The sequence below is a fragment of the Arachis ipaensis genome, chromosome B3 (assembly GCF_059453495.1).
Source record: "Arachis ipaensis isolate K30076 ecotype BB chromosome B3, ASM5945349v1, whole genome shotgun sequence".
Taxonomy (NCBI): Eukaryota; Viridiplantae; Streptophyta; class Magnoliopsida; order Fabales; family Fabaceae; genus Arachis; species Arachis ipaensis.
In genome coordinates, this window is record NC_142438.1 from 78,921,900 (window position 1) to 78,938,394 (window position 16,495).

A 16,495-nucleotide genomic window follows, 5' to 3' on the forward strand; every position below is an offset into this window, starting at 1 on the left:
ATGTTAGTGACACTTAACATTATCACTAACGTTGGACCAAGCTCATAAGTGGCCACGTTAGTTGCCACGTTAACTTAGTTAACGTGGCCTCTAACGTTAAGAAGAAAGGGGGGAAGCCAACGTTAGTGACACTCAACATTATCACTAACGTTGACCAAGTCACATTAAGCCACATTAACTTCCACGTTAACCTAGTTAACGTGGAAGCTAACGTGAGGAAACAAAGTGATCGACAACGTTAGTGACACCAAACATTGTCACTAATGTTGGGATGAACACACACTATCCCCAAGAAGCCACGTTAACTCCCACGTTAACCTAGTTAACGTGGAAGTTAAGGTGAAGAAGAAGAAGTTGTTGACAACGTTAGTGACACCAAACATTGTCACTAACGTTGCCAACACAAGCCACAAAGAGCCACGTTAACTCCCACGTTAACTTAGTTAACGTGGGCAAAAGTCCCACCTGGCAGCCTGACCATGCCTTCTTCAAACACGCATAACTTGAGCCACAAAGCTCCAAATGAGGTGATTCCAGTGGCATTGGAAAGTAGGATTCCAGAGCTTTCCAAGCATATATGGCACTACATGGTTGACACTAAATTTGAGGGAGAAAACCTGCCCCGAAAGTGCAATGATGAACATGGTATCAACCTGTATTAAGGCCAACTGACCTCTTCACATTCCAAGAAGTGTAACTCGAGTTGTAGAGCTCCAAATGATGCGCTTCCAAAAGCATTGGAAAGTAGACATCCAGGGCTTTCCAACAATGTATAATAGTATGGGGTGGACACTAAGTTTGAGCTTCAGAAACTGGCAATAATGAAGCCCTGATCGCTAGCGTTATTGGCAATCAACATTTCCATTAACGTTGGCATATATGCCAGCGACCATGTCCACTTCAAAGGAGCATAACTTGAGCTACAGAGGTCCAATTGAGGTGATTCCAGTTGAGCTAGAAAGCTGACATTCAGAGCTTTCCAACGATATATAATACTCTATAGTGGGCATGAAATTTGAGCACAAACAAGAGGCATCTTTTAAGCCCCAAAAACACCAACTGGGCAGCAAGTGCAACGTTAGCCACAATAACTTCAGCACTAACACCACACTTGTAGCGTTAGTATGGCTAACTTTAGCACTAACTTTAGCACCTGGGCCTCAACTTAACTCTCTTCTCTCTCAAGTCCACTTCAAAGCTCAAGCAAGCAAGCCCACAATTGTCAACCAATCAAGACCACAAGAAGCATCTAGAATAGGAATTTTCATTTTATTGTAATTTGCTTTTATTTTCATTTTGTAATTTAGGAGAGCCTATATAAAGGCCTTAGTTTTTACATTCAAAGCATTCTGGAATTCTGGAGAATTGAAGGAAGGGGGAGAGAGTGAAGACCAATTCGAACTTCTGTGAATTGGCACACTCCAAGGGGAGTGGGTCTTCGGACCCCTCCCCTAACCACTCTTCTTCCTTTTCTCTTCTTTTCTTCCTTAGGAGTAGTTTTATTTTAGTTGTAATTTTCATTTATGAATTTTGAAGTTTCAATTTCAGTTTCAATCTTCATCTTTACTTTTCTGCACTTTCTTTCTTTTCTATTTTGGTAGAGCAATGATCAACTAACTCTTTTCATTGGGTTAGAGAGCTCTATTGTGATTCAATGGATTAAGTGTAGTTCTTATTCTTCTTCTTCTTTCTTTCCTCTTGATTTTACTAGAGAGCTTTCGATCTTCATCCAATTGGGTAGTTATCTTGAAAAAGAAACTATTTATACTTGGATCTCTTCTGAACCTTGGAAGAGGAATGAAGAGATCATGCTAGAAATGCTTTCTTATGCTGGACCAAATTAGGTGTGGATGGATATGTGACTATAATCCTTCCAACACTTGATTTGGGAAATGCATGTGGTATAATCAGTGACCATACTTCATCTCTTCTCATGAGCAATTGACCAAGGAATTGGCTATTGATCAAGATTTGAGAGATCGAAATACAAGGAATTGTAATTCGATCACTTAAGATTGCCAAGGAGATCAATGAGTGCATTGATTGAGGAAGAGATGAGAATGAACTTGATCCGAAGGATTGCAATATCTCTTGATCCCAATGTACATTTTATTTTTAATTCTTACATTTACTTTTCTTGCCATTTTACTTTTCTGCACTTTATTGCTTTCTTTAATTTTCTGCCATTTACATTTCCTTGTTGCTTATCACTCCAATATGATTCATCTAACTAGGATAATCAATTAACCATTGATTGCTTAATCCGTTAATCTCTGTGGGATTCGACCTCACTCTATTGTGAGTTTTACTTGACGACAATTCGGTACACTTGCCGAAGGGAGATTTGTTAAGAGACAAGTTTTTCGTACATCAAGTTTATGGCGCCGTTGCCGGGGATTAATTGTGATTAACAAACTACCGGTTGGTTGATTACCTAGATTAGACATTTTCTTTTGTTTTGCTTTATTCATGTAATTGCTTTAGTTCTTTATTTTCTATGCTCTCTAACTGTTTGTGTTAATGCCTCACCAAGAAGCCCCTGTTCGTGACAGCTCTGGCTCTTGGTGATTTTGTTATTAATACAACAGTTCTTTTACTCAGCTTCTTTCCAAATAAAATTGCCATATGATCACATTTTAAGTTTGGTGTTGCCCTGCAACAATTTGTTTTCAATCTTTCTGGATACTTGCATCAATTCTAAGAGAAAGTGTCACACTCAGTTTGGTGTGCCACTTATTTTTTTTATGCAATGTATCCAGCAACATCACTTGTTTGTATAATCATAATGCCTTTGCTTCTTAGGCTTGCAGTGTTACCCTTAATTTTTGCTTGCTTAACCACATACATCACTTACATTTCAGTATGTAAGACGTTCATGACCCATCATAGACCCCACCACCACTGTTTTATTTGCTGCTTGAAGACAAGCAATTAGTCTAAATTGGTGTGGGAAGGAAGAAAAGTAGGAGAAGAAGGGCAACAATAATAAAGATGAACTACAAGGTTGTAAAGTTCCTTTTTCCTCTTACTTATTTCCAGTACATTCAATTGCATGATTGTCTTCTAAGTTCTTTGTATGTATGTGTGCTTGTTCCTTGTAAATAAGCATGTCAATTCTGTCTTTTAAACTTTTTATTGATTAAGGCTGTGTTTTCTAGTCTGAATGTCATTATTGCATCCTTACTTTGCTTACTTGTATGCTTGTCCCTTTTGAATCAAATGAAAGGAGAATGAGTGTTTTTAAAAGACCAGAGTAGAGTTCATACTATGGAGTGAGTTCATGAGTTTATGGTGTGGTCATAAGTTAGCTAAGTTGGTTCAACCACAAGGGTGGGAAGACAACTATCTGTCATGAATACTATGCTTGAGACACACCCCATGAGACTAGCTAAATAAGAAGATCCTAATAAGAAAGAGGGAAAGAACAACGAAAGTGGAAGAATAAAAGAAAAAAAAGTAAGCAATAAGGCTAGGCACCAATGGTTTTAATCTTGAGGCATGTGTCTGTGGTGCTCCTGTGTGAGGGATCTACTTGTCTGTGGTGCTCCTGTGTTGAGCGAATCCAGAATTTGGGTTGAGAGTTGCAGAAAATAAAATGGCGGGAATGTAAATAACAGAAAAGTAAATGCTAGAATTAAAGGACTGGAAGTAAATGACTGAAAATAAATTGCAGAATTGTAAATGGGAATAGGGGATTTGCTCATAAAAGTAAATGGCAGAAATTAAAGAGAATGGGTAAGATCAGAAATGGAGAGTTCATTGGGCTTAGGAGATGTTGCAATTCTCCGGATCAAGTTCATTTTCATCTCTTCCTCAATCAATGCACTCATTGATCTCCTTGGCAATCTTAATTGATTGAATTACAATTTCTTGCAATTCAATCTCTCAAATCTTGATCAATAGCCAATTCCTTGGTCAATTGCTCATGAGAAGAGATGAAGTATGGTCACTGATTATACCACATGCATTTCCCAAATCAAGTATTGAGAGGGTTATAGTCACATACCCATCCAAACCCAATTTGGTCCAGCATGAGAAAGCATTTCTAGCTTGATCTCTTCATTCCTCTTTCAAGGTTCAGAAGAGATCCAAGTTTGAATAGCTTCTTTTCCAAGATAACTACTCAATTGGATGAAGATCGAAAGCTTTCAAGTAAAATCAAGAGAAAAGATAGAAGAAGAATAATGAAAATTAGTATTGATCCATCAAATTACAACAGAGCTCCCTAACCCAATGAAAGGGGTTTAGTTGTTCATAGCTCTAGAAAATGAAAACAGAGATGGAGAATACATCATAAAACTAGAAATAGCAGAGAAGGTAAAATACAGAGAGTAGTTCCCTTTTTCCAACTTCCAGAACTCTTTCAACAATTCAAAGCTACTCCTATATATACTACTTCTTTCAGCTTCTAGTTGGCTCTTCAAGTCTTGGGCCTTTGGATCTTGAGTTTGAAGCAGTTCTCTTCTTCATTTGGGCTTGGGTTTACTTGCAGAGAGAAAATGTGAAGTGGGCAGAGACTTTAGCTCAGGACGTTAGGGGTGTTAACGTTTAGTGAAAATATAAGTTCGAGAACGTTAGTGACAATCAACTTTCTCACTAACGTTACTAAGTAAAAGCCACGTTAACTTCAACGTTAGTGGCATAAACGTTGCCACTAACGTTGCCTCTAAGTCCTTCGCACACATTATTGAGACTTAACATTTCCAATAACTTTGAAAAGCCCCTTTTGTTCCCACGTTAGAGCCCACGTTAACTTAGTTAACGTGGCTCTTTATCGTGGGCTTGCCATCCTTCGAGAACGTTAGTGACACTCAACATTGTCACTAACGTTCCAAGGTGCCCCTATGCCTCACGTTAGAGTCCACGTTAACTAGGTTAACGTGGCTTCTAACGTGGCCATGCTTAGCCATCCCCAACGTTAGTGACAATGTTGAGTGTCACTAACGTTGGCCATTCTTTCACTCATCAACGTTAGCTTCCACGTTAACTAAGTTAACGTGGAAGTTAAAGTGGCTCCTTGGGGGGTTGTGTGGTTGCTTCCAACGTTAGTGAAAATGTTGGGTGTCACTAACGTTGTCGACCATGCTTGCTTCTTTCGTTAGCTCCCACGTTAACCAAGTTAACGTGGGAGTTAACGTGGTATGTTTCTCCTTAGGCCAACGTTAGTGACAATGTTGAATGTTACTAACGTTGACATTTCTCCCCCTTTCTAACGTTAGAGGCCACGTTAACTAAGTTAACGTGGACTCTAACGTGGCCACTTATGAGCATTTGCCAACGTTAGTGACAATGTTAAGTTTCACTAATGTTGGCTCAACTTCCCTTCTCCACGTTAGAGTTCACGTTAACTTAGTTAACGTGACTCTTAACGTGGTCAATGATGGCTTTGAGAGCGTTGTTGGCAATCACTTTTCTCATTAACTTTGCAAGTTACCTCCCATTCCTTGCTTCCTTTGGTCTTGAAATCAAGCAATAGAGCGCATCAAAGTTCTAGTCCAAGTCATGGGCAATGCAACATACAATTTGTCACTAAACTTATGCAAAATCCTCATGAAATAATGTAAAATGCACAATGTATGCTTGAATTAAGGTGTAAGTGAATATCTACCCAAAACTAGCTTATTTCCTAAGGAAATGCATGAAACTAACCTAAAAATAGTAAAGAAAAGGTCAGTGAAACTGGCCAAGATGCCCTGGCATCACAATACCAAACTTAAAGCTTGCTTGTCCCTAAGCAAGTACTGGAACAAGAGAATGATGAATGGAATGCCAAGAGCAATGAGTCATTCTTGTAGAAGTCATATCACTGATTTTATGGTGGTTTCATGCATAGCAACTTAGGTTCATTCCTGGATTTCAGACCTTTATCATGTCTTAAAACACTCACTTTGCTTACATCCCATGAGACTTTTATTCATTGATCCCTTTATTGTAATTTCAGAGCTTATTGGTGTTCTTAGGCTAAGTGCTCTGTAAGGGGGCAACTTTTTAAGATAAGCTTTCAGCCAACACTCCCGAACCAGTTGGTTCAAGGTGCTAGGTGTTGAAACACCCCTAAGGACTTACTCCCTCAAGTCTCTCCCCCATACATACACACCACAGGCATATAGTTCATTTATTTTCCTTCTTGAGACCTTGGTGTCCAGCACCTCTTTGGGTTACTAAATGCTCTGTGGTGAGGGTTACTCTTGATAATGGACTTTCAGCTGATAATCCCGGGTTAGTTAACCCAAGTTACCAGGTGATAAAGCACCCCTAAGAGCTTATTCATCCAAGTAGATCCCTCACACAGGAACACCACAGACACATATCTTAAGATCAAAACCATTGGTGCCTAGCCTTATTGCTTACTCTTTTTCTTTTGTTTTTTTCCACTTTCATAATTCTTTTCTCTTTTTCTTATTAGGATCTTGTCATATGCTTAGTCTCATGAGTATATTCAAAGCAAAGTATTCAGGCCAGATAGTTGTCATCCCACCTTATGGTTGAACCAACTTAGCTAACTTATGATCATACCACAAACTCATGAATGTACTCCATAGTATGAACTCCTCTCTGGTCTTTTGAAACATAAACATTCTCTCTTCATTCGATTCAAAGGGGCAAGCATACCAGTAAGTAAAGTAGGGATGCAGTGACATAAAGACTAGTGCACATAGACCTATTCAGAAAGAAAACTTAAAAGACAGAATTTAAAAAGGGTTCAACTACGAGTAACTACAAATCAAAAGTGCATTCGGACTTCCAACTTTCAACAATTCTGAGTATAATGGAATTAAGTAACAATACAACCTTCGAGTGATGATTTCTGGTTTCCCTCTCTCTTTGTCATCATCCTAGTTTTTGCTGCCTTGCTTCTTTGGTTGGAGGTGCACCATTTCCTCATAAGATTCCTGCAAGGTTACTGGAAGTTGCTTGTTCCCAAAGCACTTGAGACATAGTTAGCTTGCATGTATGCTGGTGCTTTTTGAACTCAATTTGGTGTGTGAACACCAAACTTAGTTCCTTGCCCAGTGCAAAGCATTGCACATATGCAGAGAACCCCATATCTTGTTGTCAACAAAGCAATGATCACCTATAGTCTAACTACATCTAAGTGGTTTCTCTTGATTGGATGGAGCTAGCAATATTCTTTTAGAGTGGAGTGTAATTCTAACCAATGTCCTTTGGTGGAAGACCAAACTTAGAATTACACCATCACTCTTGGATTGTTCTGGTGTGGAACACCAAACTTAGCTCCTTACAATACAGGGGAAACGACTTGTGACTTTTATTGAAATAAAGATGCAAGTGAAACTACTTGAGGTTGGGTTGCCTCCCAACAGAGCGCTCTTTTATCGTCGCTAGCTCGACGAGTCCTTAATTACTTGAGATAGTACTTTACTCTGGGGTTTTCCCCCATGTTGCCCAGATAATGCTTGAGTCTTTGTCCATTCACTTTAAAAGTCCTCTCTGAACCTTCATCCGTGATTTCGATGTGGCCATATGGTAATACTTTCATAACCATGAAAGGTCCGAACCACCTTGACTTGAGTTTTTCTGGGAACAGCCTTAATTTAGAATTGTAAAGGAGTACTCGCTGCCCCTTTTCGAAACTCCTGGGCGCAAGATGCATGTCATGTTTTCTCTTTGCCTTTTCTTTATACATCTTAGTGTTTTCATAGGCTTGTGACCTGAATTCATCCATCTCTTGCAGCTGTAAGATCCTTTTTGCACCAGCAGTAATGCTGTCAAAATTTAGTATCTTGATAGCCCAGAGAGCTTTGTGTTCCAGCTCCAGTGGTAAATGACAAGCCTTCCCATAGACCAGTTGATATGGAGACATTCCAAGTGGAGTTTTGAATGCTGTTCTATATGCCCAAAGAGCATTGATGCGCATAAACTAGTTATGCCACGATTTAGGAAATTGCACGATCGGCAAAATTCCTTCCGGCAAGTGCACCGGTTATCGTCAAGTAAAAACTCACAATAGAGTGAGGTTGAATCCCACAAGGATTGGTTGAATGAGCAATTCGGATTAGAAGTGTGTCTAGTTGAGCGGAATCAAGAATTAGATGAGAATTGCGGAATGTAAAATTGGCGGGAAACGTAAATGGCAAGAAATTAAAATGGCGGAATCTTAAATTGCATGAATTAAAGAGCAGAAGCTAAATTGCTGAAATTAAAAGGGAATGGGGGTGATTGCATGAATTGAGTTGTAGAATGTAAAGAGAAAGTGGAAATCGAAGATGGGGAATTCATTAGGTTATAGGAGATATTGAGATCTCCGAATCAAAACATGTTTATCTCTTCCTCAACCAATGCGTTCATTGAATTTTGCTTGGCAATCTTATATGATTGGATCCCAATTCCTTGGCTCACCAATTCTCTCTAAAAACAAACAAATTCCCAATCCCTTGGTTTAAATGTTCATAAGAAGAGATGATGCTCGATCACTGATTATACCACACAGTTTCATGAACCACAATTTGGTAGGATTACATGTCACAATATCCATCCAAACCCCAATCCAATTCACTGTGAGAAAGCTTCTCTAGCATGAATCCTCCATTCCTTTCCCAAGGTTCCGAAGGATTCCAATTATGGGTAGTTTCTTTCCCAAGACAACTACCCAATGGAATTAGATCGAGAAGCTTTCTAACAAAATTCAAGAGAAAAGATTGAAGAAGAAGATAAACTATTATTGATTCATTGAATTACAATAGAGCTCCCTAACCCAATGAAAGGGGGTTTAGTGAGTCATAGCTCTGAATTCAATTACAAAAGTATGAAAACTTTCCCAAAATCAAAAGTAAAGTCCTTACTAACTTAAATTCTATCCTATTTATACACTTTCTACATTGAGCTTCTGTTGTGTTTCTTGGGCTTTGAGGCCTCTCCCTGCTTTCCTTTTGCTTTGGGTTTATGATCCATAATCTTGATGAGGCTACTGATCCAAATTCTGTAACATTCATTGAGCCAACTTAGTGATAATCAAGTAATGACACATGACTCAACAAATTGAAATTCCAGACTCATCAATCCTTCAGGCCCAATCCATAAACCATGATATTCAATTGGGTTTCATACCAGAGTAAGTTTAAGTTAATGTTTGTGCTCAAATGCTAACTTAAACTGCAATATTTTTGGCCCAGAAACCTTTTCTAATAGTGGCGTTTAAGTTGCAGTTTAAGCTTAAACTGCAGCTTAAACGCCAGACACTTCCAGTGATGCCTTTTGTGGAAGCACGTTTAAGCTTCAGTTTAAGGTTAAACTGAAGCTTAAACGTGGAAATGGAAGAAGGCAGCCCTGGAGGGTCACGTAGTCGAACACGTTTAAGCTTCAGTTTAAGGTTAAACTGAAGCTTAAACGTGGAGATAGGAAAGGCAGCCCTGGAGGTCGAGCACGTTTAAGCTCCAGTTTAAGGTTAAACTGGAGCTTAAACGTGGAAATAGAGAAAGCCATCCTGGAGGTCGAACACGTTTAAGCTCCAGTTTAAGGTTAAACTGGAGCTTAAACGTGGAAATGGAGAAAGCAACCCTGGAGGAGAAAACTTGGTCGAACACGTTTAAGCTCCAGTTTAAGGTTAAACTGGAGCTTAAACGTGGAAATGGCTCCCTGGTGCATTTCCCATTTCTGGCGTTTAACCTCCAGTTTAAGGTTAAACTGGAGGTTAAACGTGGAAATGCTTCCTGAGTGGAATTCTCATTCTGGCGTTTAACCTCCAGTTTAAGGTTAAACTGGAGGTTAAACTTCAGTTTCAGCATTTCTTAGCCTTCATGATTCTGGCGTTTAAGCTCCAGTTTAGGCTTAAACTGGAACTTAAACTCCACATGTGATATTCAAGCTTCCTTTATTGATTTTGTTGCTTCCTTGCCTAGCCTCTTCTTCCCTGAAATCATCCAAACAATTGCATCAAAGTCTTGCAAAATTTCATGAGAAATCTTCCAGTCATAGCATTCAAGTAATATAACTAAAACTCATGGAATTTGCATCAAAATCATACTGTTTGGATGGTTCATTGCTTTGTTATTCATTTAACCATTCTTGGTTACTTTAAGCTCAAGAAAATGCATAAAACAACTAAAACTAACAGAAAAATGCTAGTGAAACTAGCTTAAGATGCCTTGGCATCACAACACCAAACTTAATACTTGCTTGTCCCTAAGCAAGTCCTGAGTTATTTGAGAAGAAAGTATGAAATAGAAAGCAGTTACATTGGCTATATTAGCAAGCATTTGAAGTTCATCAGAAGGGTTTTATGCAGAAAGTTGCAGTATCACTTTTTCATTCTTATCAGGTAAGATTATCACTTTTTCATTGCATCCATCAAACACTGCTATGGCCTCTTGTTATTCTTATGTCCTTGGCACTTTTCTCTTCTTTGTTTTTCTTTTCTTTTTTTTTTTTTTTCTTAGAGCTCCTTTGCTCCTTGTTTGCTTAGTGTCATGTGTTGCACAAGCCTTTAGCATTTTCTTTTTCTTATCAGTGCACTACACATATCCACTCCAGGCATTTTAGTTCACATTTCTTCTTGAGACATTGGTGCCCAGCACCTTTTTGTGTGACTAAATGTTTTGTATTTAGGTTGCTCTTGATAATGGACTTTTGGTTGATAATCCCGGGTTAGTTAACCCAAGTTACCAAGTGTTGAAACACTCCTCAGAACCTATTCATCCAAGCATATCCTTAATACATAAACACCACAGGCATTTGTCTCAGAAGTTCAAACCATTGGTGCCTAGCTTATTTTCTCAATTTTTTTCTTTTTGGTTGTCCTTTTTCAGTGGCTTTTTCTTCTTCTTTTTCTTTCTTTTTCATGGCCAAAGACATTTATTCATTAAGATCCATAGACAGTTTTCAATTTCTACACAAAAAATGATAATTCTACACTCTATTTCCAGTGATCTGACTAAACAATCAAGCATGCATACCACCACTTAATTCTACTTGATTTGTCACTAATTGAGCCAAGTTACTTTTGTTCAAACTTTTCTTTTATTTTTGGAAACAGAACAAGCATGGCAAGCATTTGTTTAAGAAGGTGAAGTTATATCCAAACATCTAGGCATTCACTTTATTCAAAGCAATAAACAGACAAACATACTAGAAACTTCACATTCCAGAAAGATTCAACAATTACAGTTTAAACCAGAACAAGCATGCTTTTGTTTGCCCTTTTTAAAGAATTGTCAAGGAACAACACCACCTTGTGAAATTCCTTGTTTTCTCTTTGTTGCCAGGGAACAATTTGAATTCTCCTTCTTCTCCTAGTTGTTGCTTCATGTTCTTTCTCAGATCCTTGTTTCCTTTCCTGCAAAGAGTGATGAAGTTGCTTGCTTCTCAAGCACTTGAGTGGTTAGCTCAACTATGTATGGGCAAGTGTCTGAGTCTTAAGTTGGTGTGTGAACACCAAACTTAGTCTCCTACTTACTTCTCTGTTCTTTGAATCCTTGAATTCTCCTTGGAATGAAGTTGCTGCTAAGGATTTTAAGCATTTCTGTGCTTGCTTAGAATGGTTATTCCTTTCATATAATTCAAAGGTTGTTGTGTTCAGTTGATCTTTATGGTGGAACACCAAACTTAGAGTCACACATTCCCCTTTGAATTATTGATCCACGAATTCATTGTTTGGTGTGAAACACCAAACTTAATTCTTTGCAATGCACAGAAACTACTTCACCTTTTTATTGAAACAAATAAAAGAAACAGCAAGGGAGTATTACCTCAGGTTGGGTTGCCTCCCAACAAGCGCTTCTTTAACGTCACTAGCTTGACGGTTGCCCCTTGTTAGGGTGGATTGTAGTGCTTGATGTCTTCTCCTCTCATTATGAAAACGTCCCCATTTGATTCCTTCATGACTTCTAAATGTTCCATAGAAAGAACTTTCCTGATTGTGAACACTTGAGGGAGCTGGGAAGGAATGGTTTTGAGGCCAGGTGGGATTGGCAGATAATGACTTGATATCACTTTATCTCCCAGAGAGAAACCTTCAGTGGGAATTTTCTTGTTTCTCCACCCTCTTGGCAATTTCTTTACAATTCTTCCCTTTCTCTTGAGGATTTCTTCATTGACCCTTATGCCAGGAGGATCCTTCTGATCTGTTTCTATTGATTCTTGTGGCTTTAACTCTTGCAATTCTTGTTTGCCTTCCAAGGACTGTTTCAGAATTTCAGCTGCTGGATTGCTTTCCTCCAAACACAGATGGCTACTATCATCCTTAGGCTTTTCAGGTTCTGGTTCAGGCTCAGATGCAGGTTTGAAAGCATTGAAAATGAGCTGTTCATCATGTACTCTCAAAATTAGCTCTCCTTGTTCTACATCTATGAGCGCTCTAGCAGTGGCTAGAAATGGCCTTCCCAGAATGATAGGGTGTAGGTGGCTTTCCTCCATGTCCAAAATGACAAAGTCTGTGGGGAAGTAATAATCTCCCACTTTCACCAGCACATTCTCAACTACCCCTTCAGCTTGCTTCTGAGTTTTGTCAGCCAGTTGTATGATTACATCAGTGGATCTCACCTCATTCAGTTGTAGCCTCTTCATGAGAGTTAGAGGCATCACATTTATGCTAGCTCCTAGATCACAGAATCCTCTATCAATTTTTGTTCCCCCTATGATGCAGGGAATATGAAAACTTCCTGGGTCTGTTTTCTTAGAAACTGTGTCCTTCTTGATGAGGGAACTGCATTCTTTGTTCATTGTTACCGTTTGTCCTCCCTTCAAAACTCTTTTCTTGCTCAACAATTCTTTTAAATACTTGATATGTGTAGGCATTTGCTGGAGAATCTCAAGAAAGGGAATATTAATATGGAGAGACTTAAATGTCTCTAAAAACCTTGAATAGGTTTTCCCTTTTTCTCCTCCTCCTAACCTCTGAGGAAATGGTGCTTTTGGTTGATATGCTTCCATCATGCCTTTTTGCAGTTCCTTGGCTTGCTCAGTTTCACTTTCCTGCTTAGCTTCTTCCACACTTTCCTTCAAGATTTCTGGCTCCTGTTTTGAGGGTCTGATTCCTTCTTCTTCTGAGACTTCCTTCAATATAGTGATGGCCTTGCAGTCTTCCCATCTCACTCCCTTTTGTTCCCCTTTAGGATTCTTTTCCGTGTCACTAGGGAACACTGCAGTGGACTTGGGGGCTTGTTGGGATAGCTCTCCTACTTGAGACTCCATCCTCTTTAGTCTTTTACCATGGTCCCTTAAGGTAGATCTCACCTCATCCCTAAAGCTTTTCAACTCACTTACGTCCTGACCCATGTTTGCCAGCCTTCCTTCTATCCTGTTTAATTGATCTTGAAATTGTTGGTTCGGATTAGGTTGGGTCGGTTGATTAGTTTGGCCATGATATGATGGTTGGGAGTAAGTGTTTTGTGTGGCTTGGTATGATCTTTGGTTGGAGTTTTGGTATGTGGACTTGTTATGTTGGTTTTGCTGGTTTCCCCACCCAAAGTTTGGGTGGTTTTTCCAGCCTGGGTTGTAAGTGTTGGAATGTGGATCATATGGTTGCCTTTGTTGATTTCCTACATAATTGGCCTCTTCCCAATCTCCTCCTTCAGTGCTTTCTTCCTCTTGATCTTGTGTGTGTATTGCAGCCACTTGCTTTGTTTCTAACTTCCTGGTGAGCTCTGCTAGTTGCTTGGCAAACATCTTGTTTTGGGCTAGAATTGTATCAACATGGTTCAGCTCCATGACTCCCTTAGTGTTGTGTCTCTCTGAGGCATAGTAATACTCATTCTCAGCCACTATCTCAATCACTTCAATGGCTTCTTCCACAGTCTTTTTCCTGTTCAATGAACCTCCTGATGAATGGTCCACAGCCTTCCTTGATTCATAAGAAAGTCCATCATAGAAAATGTGCAATTGCACCCAGTCATGGAACATGTCTGGTGGGCATTTCCTTGTCAAATCCTTGAACCTCTCCCATGCTTCGTAGAGAGTTTCACCATCTTGTTGTCTAAAAGTCTGAACCTCAGATCGAAGCCTATTGACCTTTTGTGGGGGGTAGAAACGTGCCAGAAACTTGCTTTCCACCTCGTCCCATGTTGTTAGGCTCCCCCTTGGGAATGATTCCAGCCACTTAGCTTCCTTGTCCCTAAGTGAAAATGGGAACAAAAGCAGTTTATAGGCATCTTCCTGGACTCCATTGGACTTCACAGTGTCGCAAATTCTCAGGAATTTTGTGAGATGTTGGTTTGGGTCTTCATTAGCACTCCCACCAAATGAACAATGATTCTCCACAAGTGATATTAGCTGTGGTTTGAGCTCAAAATTGTTGGCCTGAATGGGTGGTTTCTGAATGCTGCTACCACAATTCCCAGATGTTGGGTTTATGTATGAACCAAGAACCCTCCTCTCGGGAATGGCATTGTTTCCATCAGCTCTCCCATGGTTATGAACTTCTCTTTCCATGTTGAGATCTAGAGCTTCCTCAAAATTGTCCTCAGATTCTCCTTCAGATTCTTCTTCTCCCAGTACTCTCTTCCCTCTTGCTTCCCTTCTAAGTCTATGAAGGGTCCTCTCTGGTTCGGTATATGGAGGAGTTGATGTCTCTCCTCTCCTACCTGTCATACAAGACACAGCACAGGCACCAAACAAGTGAAATACTCTTGGTTAATGGAAGAGTATGGTTAGAGCAGTTGAGGAATTAATTCAAACAGTTAGTGAGTCAGTGAGTTAGTTGCTTGAATTTAAAGGCATAAAGAAAGAAAGCATGTAACAGAGTGCAGAAATTAAAATTCAACAAGTAACTTGAACTGAATTAAAAAAGAAAAGAACAATTGCTCAATCTAGTTAACTTCCAATTGAAGAATTGTCAATCGAAAACTAATCCCCGGCAACGGCGCCATAAACTTGATGCGCATAAACTAGTTATGCCACGATTTAGGAAATTGCACGATCGGCAAAATTCCTTCCGGCAAGTGCACCGGTTATCGTCATGTAAAAACTCACAATAGAGTGAGGTCGAATCCCACAAGGATTGGTTGAATGAGCAATTCGGATTAGAAGTGTGCCTAGTTGAGCGGAATCAAGAATTAGATGAGAATTGCGGAATGTAAAATTGGCGGGAAACGTAAATGGCAAGAAATTAAAATGGCGGAATCTTAAATTGCATGAATTAAAGAGCAGAAGCTAAATTGCTGAAATTAAAAGGGAATGGGGGTGATTGCATGAATTGAGTTGCAGAATGTAAAGAGAAAGTGGAAATCGGAGATGGGGAATTCATTGGGTTATAGGAGATATTGAGATCTCCGAATCAAAACATGTTTATCTCTTCCTCAACCAATGCGTTCATTGAATTTTGCTTGGCAATCTTATATGATTGGATCCCAATTCCTTGGCTCACCAATTCTCTCTAAAAACAAATAAATTCCCAATCCCTTGGTTTAAATGTTCATAAGAAGAGATGATGCTCGATCACTGATTATACCACACAGTTTCATGAACCACAATTTGGTAGGATTACATGTCACAATATCCATCCAAACCCCAATCCAATTCACTGTGAGAAAGCTTCTCTAGCATGAATCCTCCATTCCTTTCCCAAGGTTCCGAAGGATTCCAATTATGGGTAGTTTCTTTCCCTAGACAACTACCCAATGGAATTAGATCGAGAAGCTTTCTAACAAAATTCAAGAGAAAAGATTGAAGAAGAAGATAAACTATTATTGATTCATTGAATTACAATAGAGCTCCCTAACCCAATGAAAGGGGGATTAGTGAGTCATAGCTCTGAATTCAATTACAAAAGTATGAAAACTTTCCCAAAATCAAAAGTAAAGTCCTTACTAACTTAAATTCTATCCTATTTATACACTTTCTACATTGAGCTTCTGTTGTGTTTCTTGGGCTTTGAGGCCTCTCCCTGCTTTCCTTTTGCTTTGGGTTTATGATCCATAATCTTGATGAGGCTGCTGATCCAAATTCTGTAACATTCATTGAGCCAACTTAGTGATAATCAAGTAATGACACATGACTCAACAAATTGAAATTCCAGACTCATCAATCCTTCAGGCCCAATCCATAAACCATGATATTCAATTGGGTTTCATACCAGAGTAAGTTTAAGTTAATGTTTGTGCTCAAATGCTAACTTAAACTGCAATATTTTTGGCCCAGAAACCTTTTCTAATAGTGGCGTTTAAGTTGCAGTTTAAGCTTAAACTGCAGCTTAAACGCCAGACACTTCCAGTGATGCCTTTTGTGGAAGCACGTTTAAGCTTCAGTTTAAGGTTAAACTGAAGCTTAAACGTGGAAATGGAAGAAGGCAGCCCTGGAGGGTCACGTAGTCGAACACGTTTAAGCTTCAGTTTAAGGTTAAACTGAAGCATAAACGTGGAGATAGGAAAGGCAGCCCTGGAGGTCGAGCACGTTTAAGCTCCAGTTTAAGGTTAAACTGGAGCTTAAACGTGGAAATAGAGAAAGCCATCCTGGAGGTCGAACACGTTTAAGCTCCAGTTTAAGGTTAAACTGGAGCTTAAACGTGGAAATGGAGAAAGCAACCCTGGAGGAGAAAACTTGG

At 39.3% G+C, this 16,495-nt stretch overlaps 1 protein-coding gene and 1 non-coding gene across 2 annotated transcripts; one reads left to right on the forward strand and one right to left on the reverse strand.

The window, feature by feature from the left end:
- Positions 1-11,769: 11,769 nt before the first annotated feature.
- LOC148571247 (uncharacterized) lies at positions 11,770-14,544 on the reverse strand. The gene is made up of 2 exons (XM_088508215.1): positions 13,009-14,544; positions 11,770-12,954 (listed from the first exon to the last, which is right to left on the reverse strand). The coding sequence occupies exons 1-2, from the start codon at positions 14,542-14,544 to the stop codon at positions 11,770-11,772; spliced, it is 2,721 nt and encodes a 906-aa protein (XP_088364341.1).
- Positions 13,856-13,959, forward strand: LOC148571248 (small nucleolar RNA R71). Its single transcript, XR_015907800.1, has one exon. It is a non-coding gene; the product is annotated as a small nucleolar RNA R71 (small nucleolar RNA).
- Positions 14,545-16,495: the final 1,951 nt, after the last annotated feature.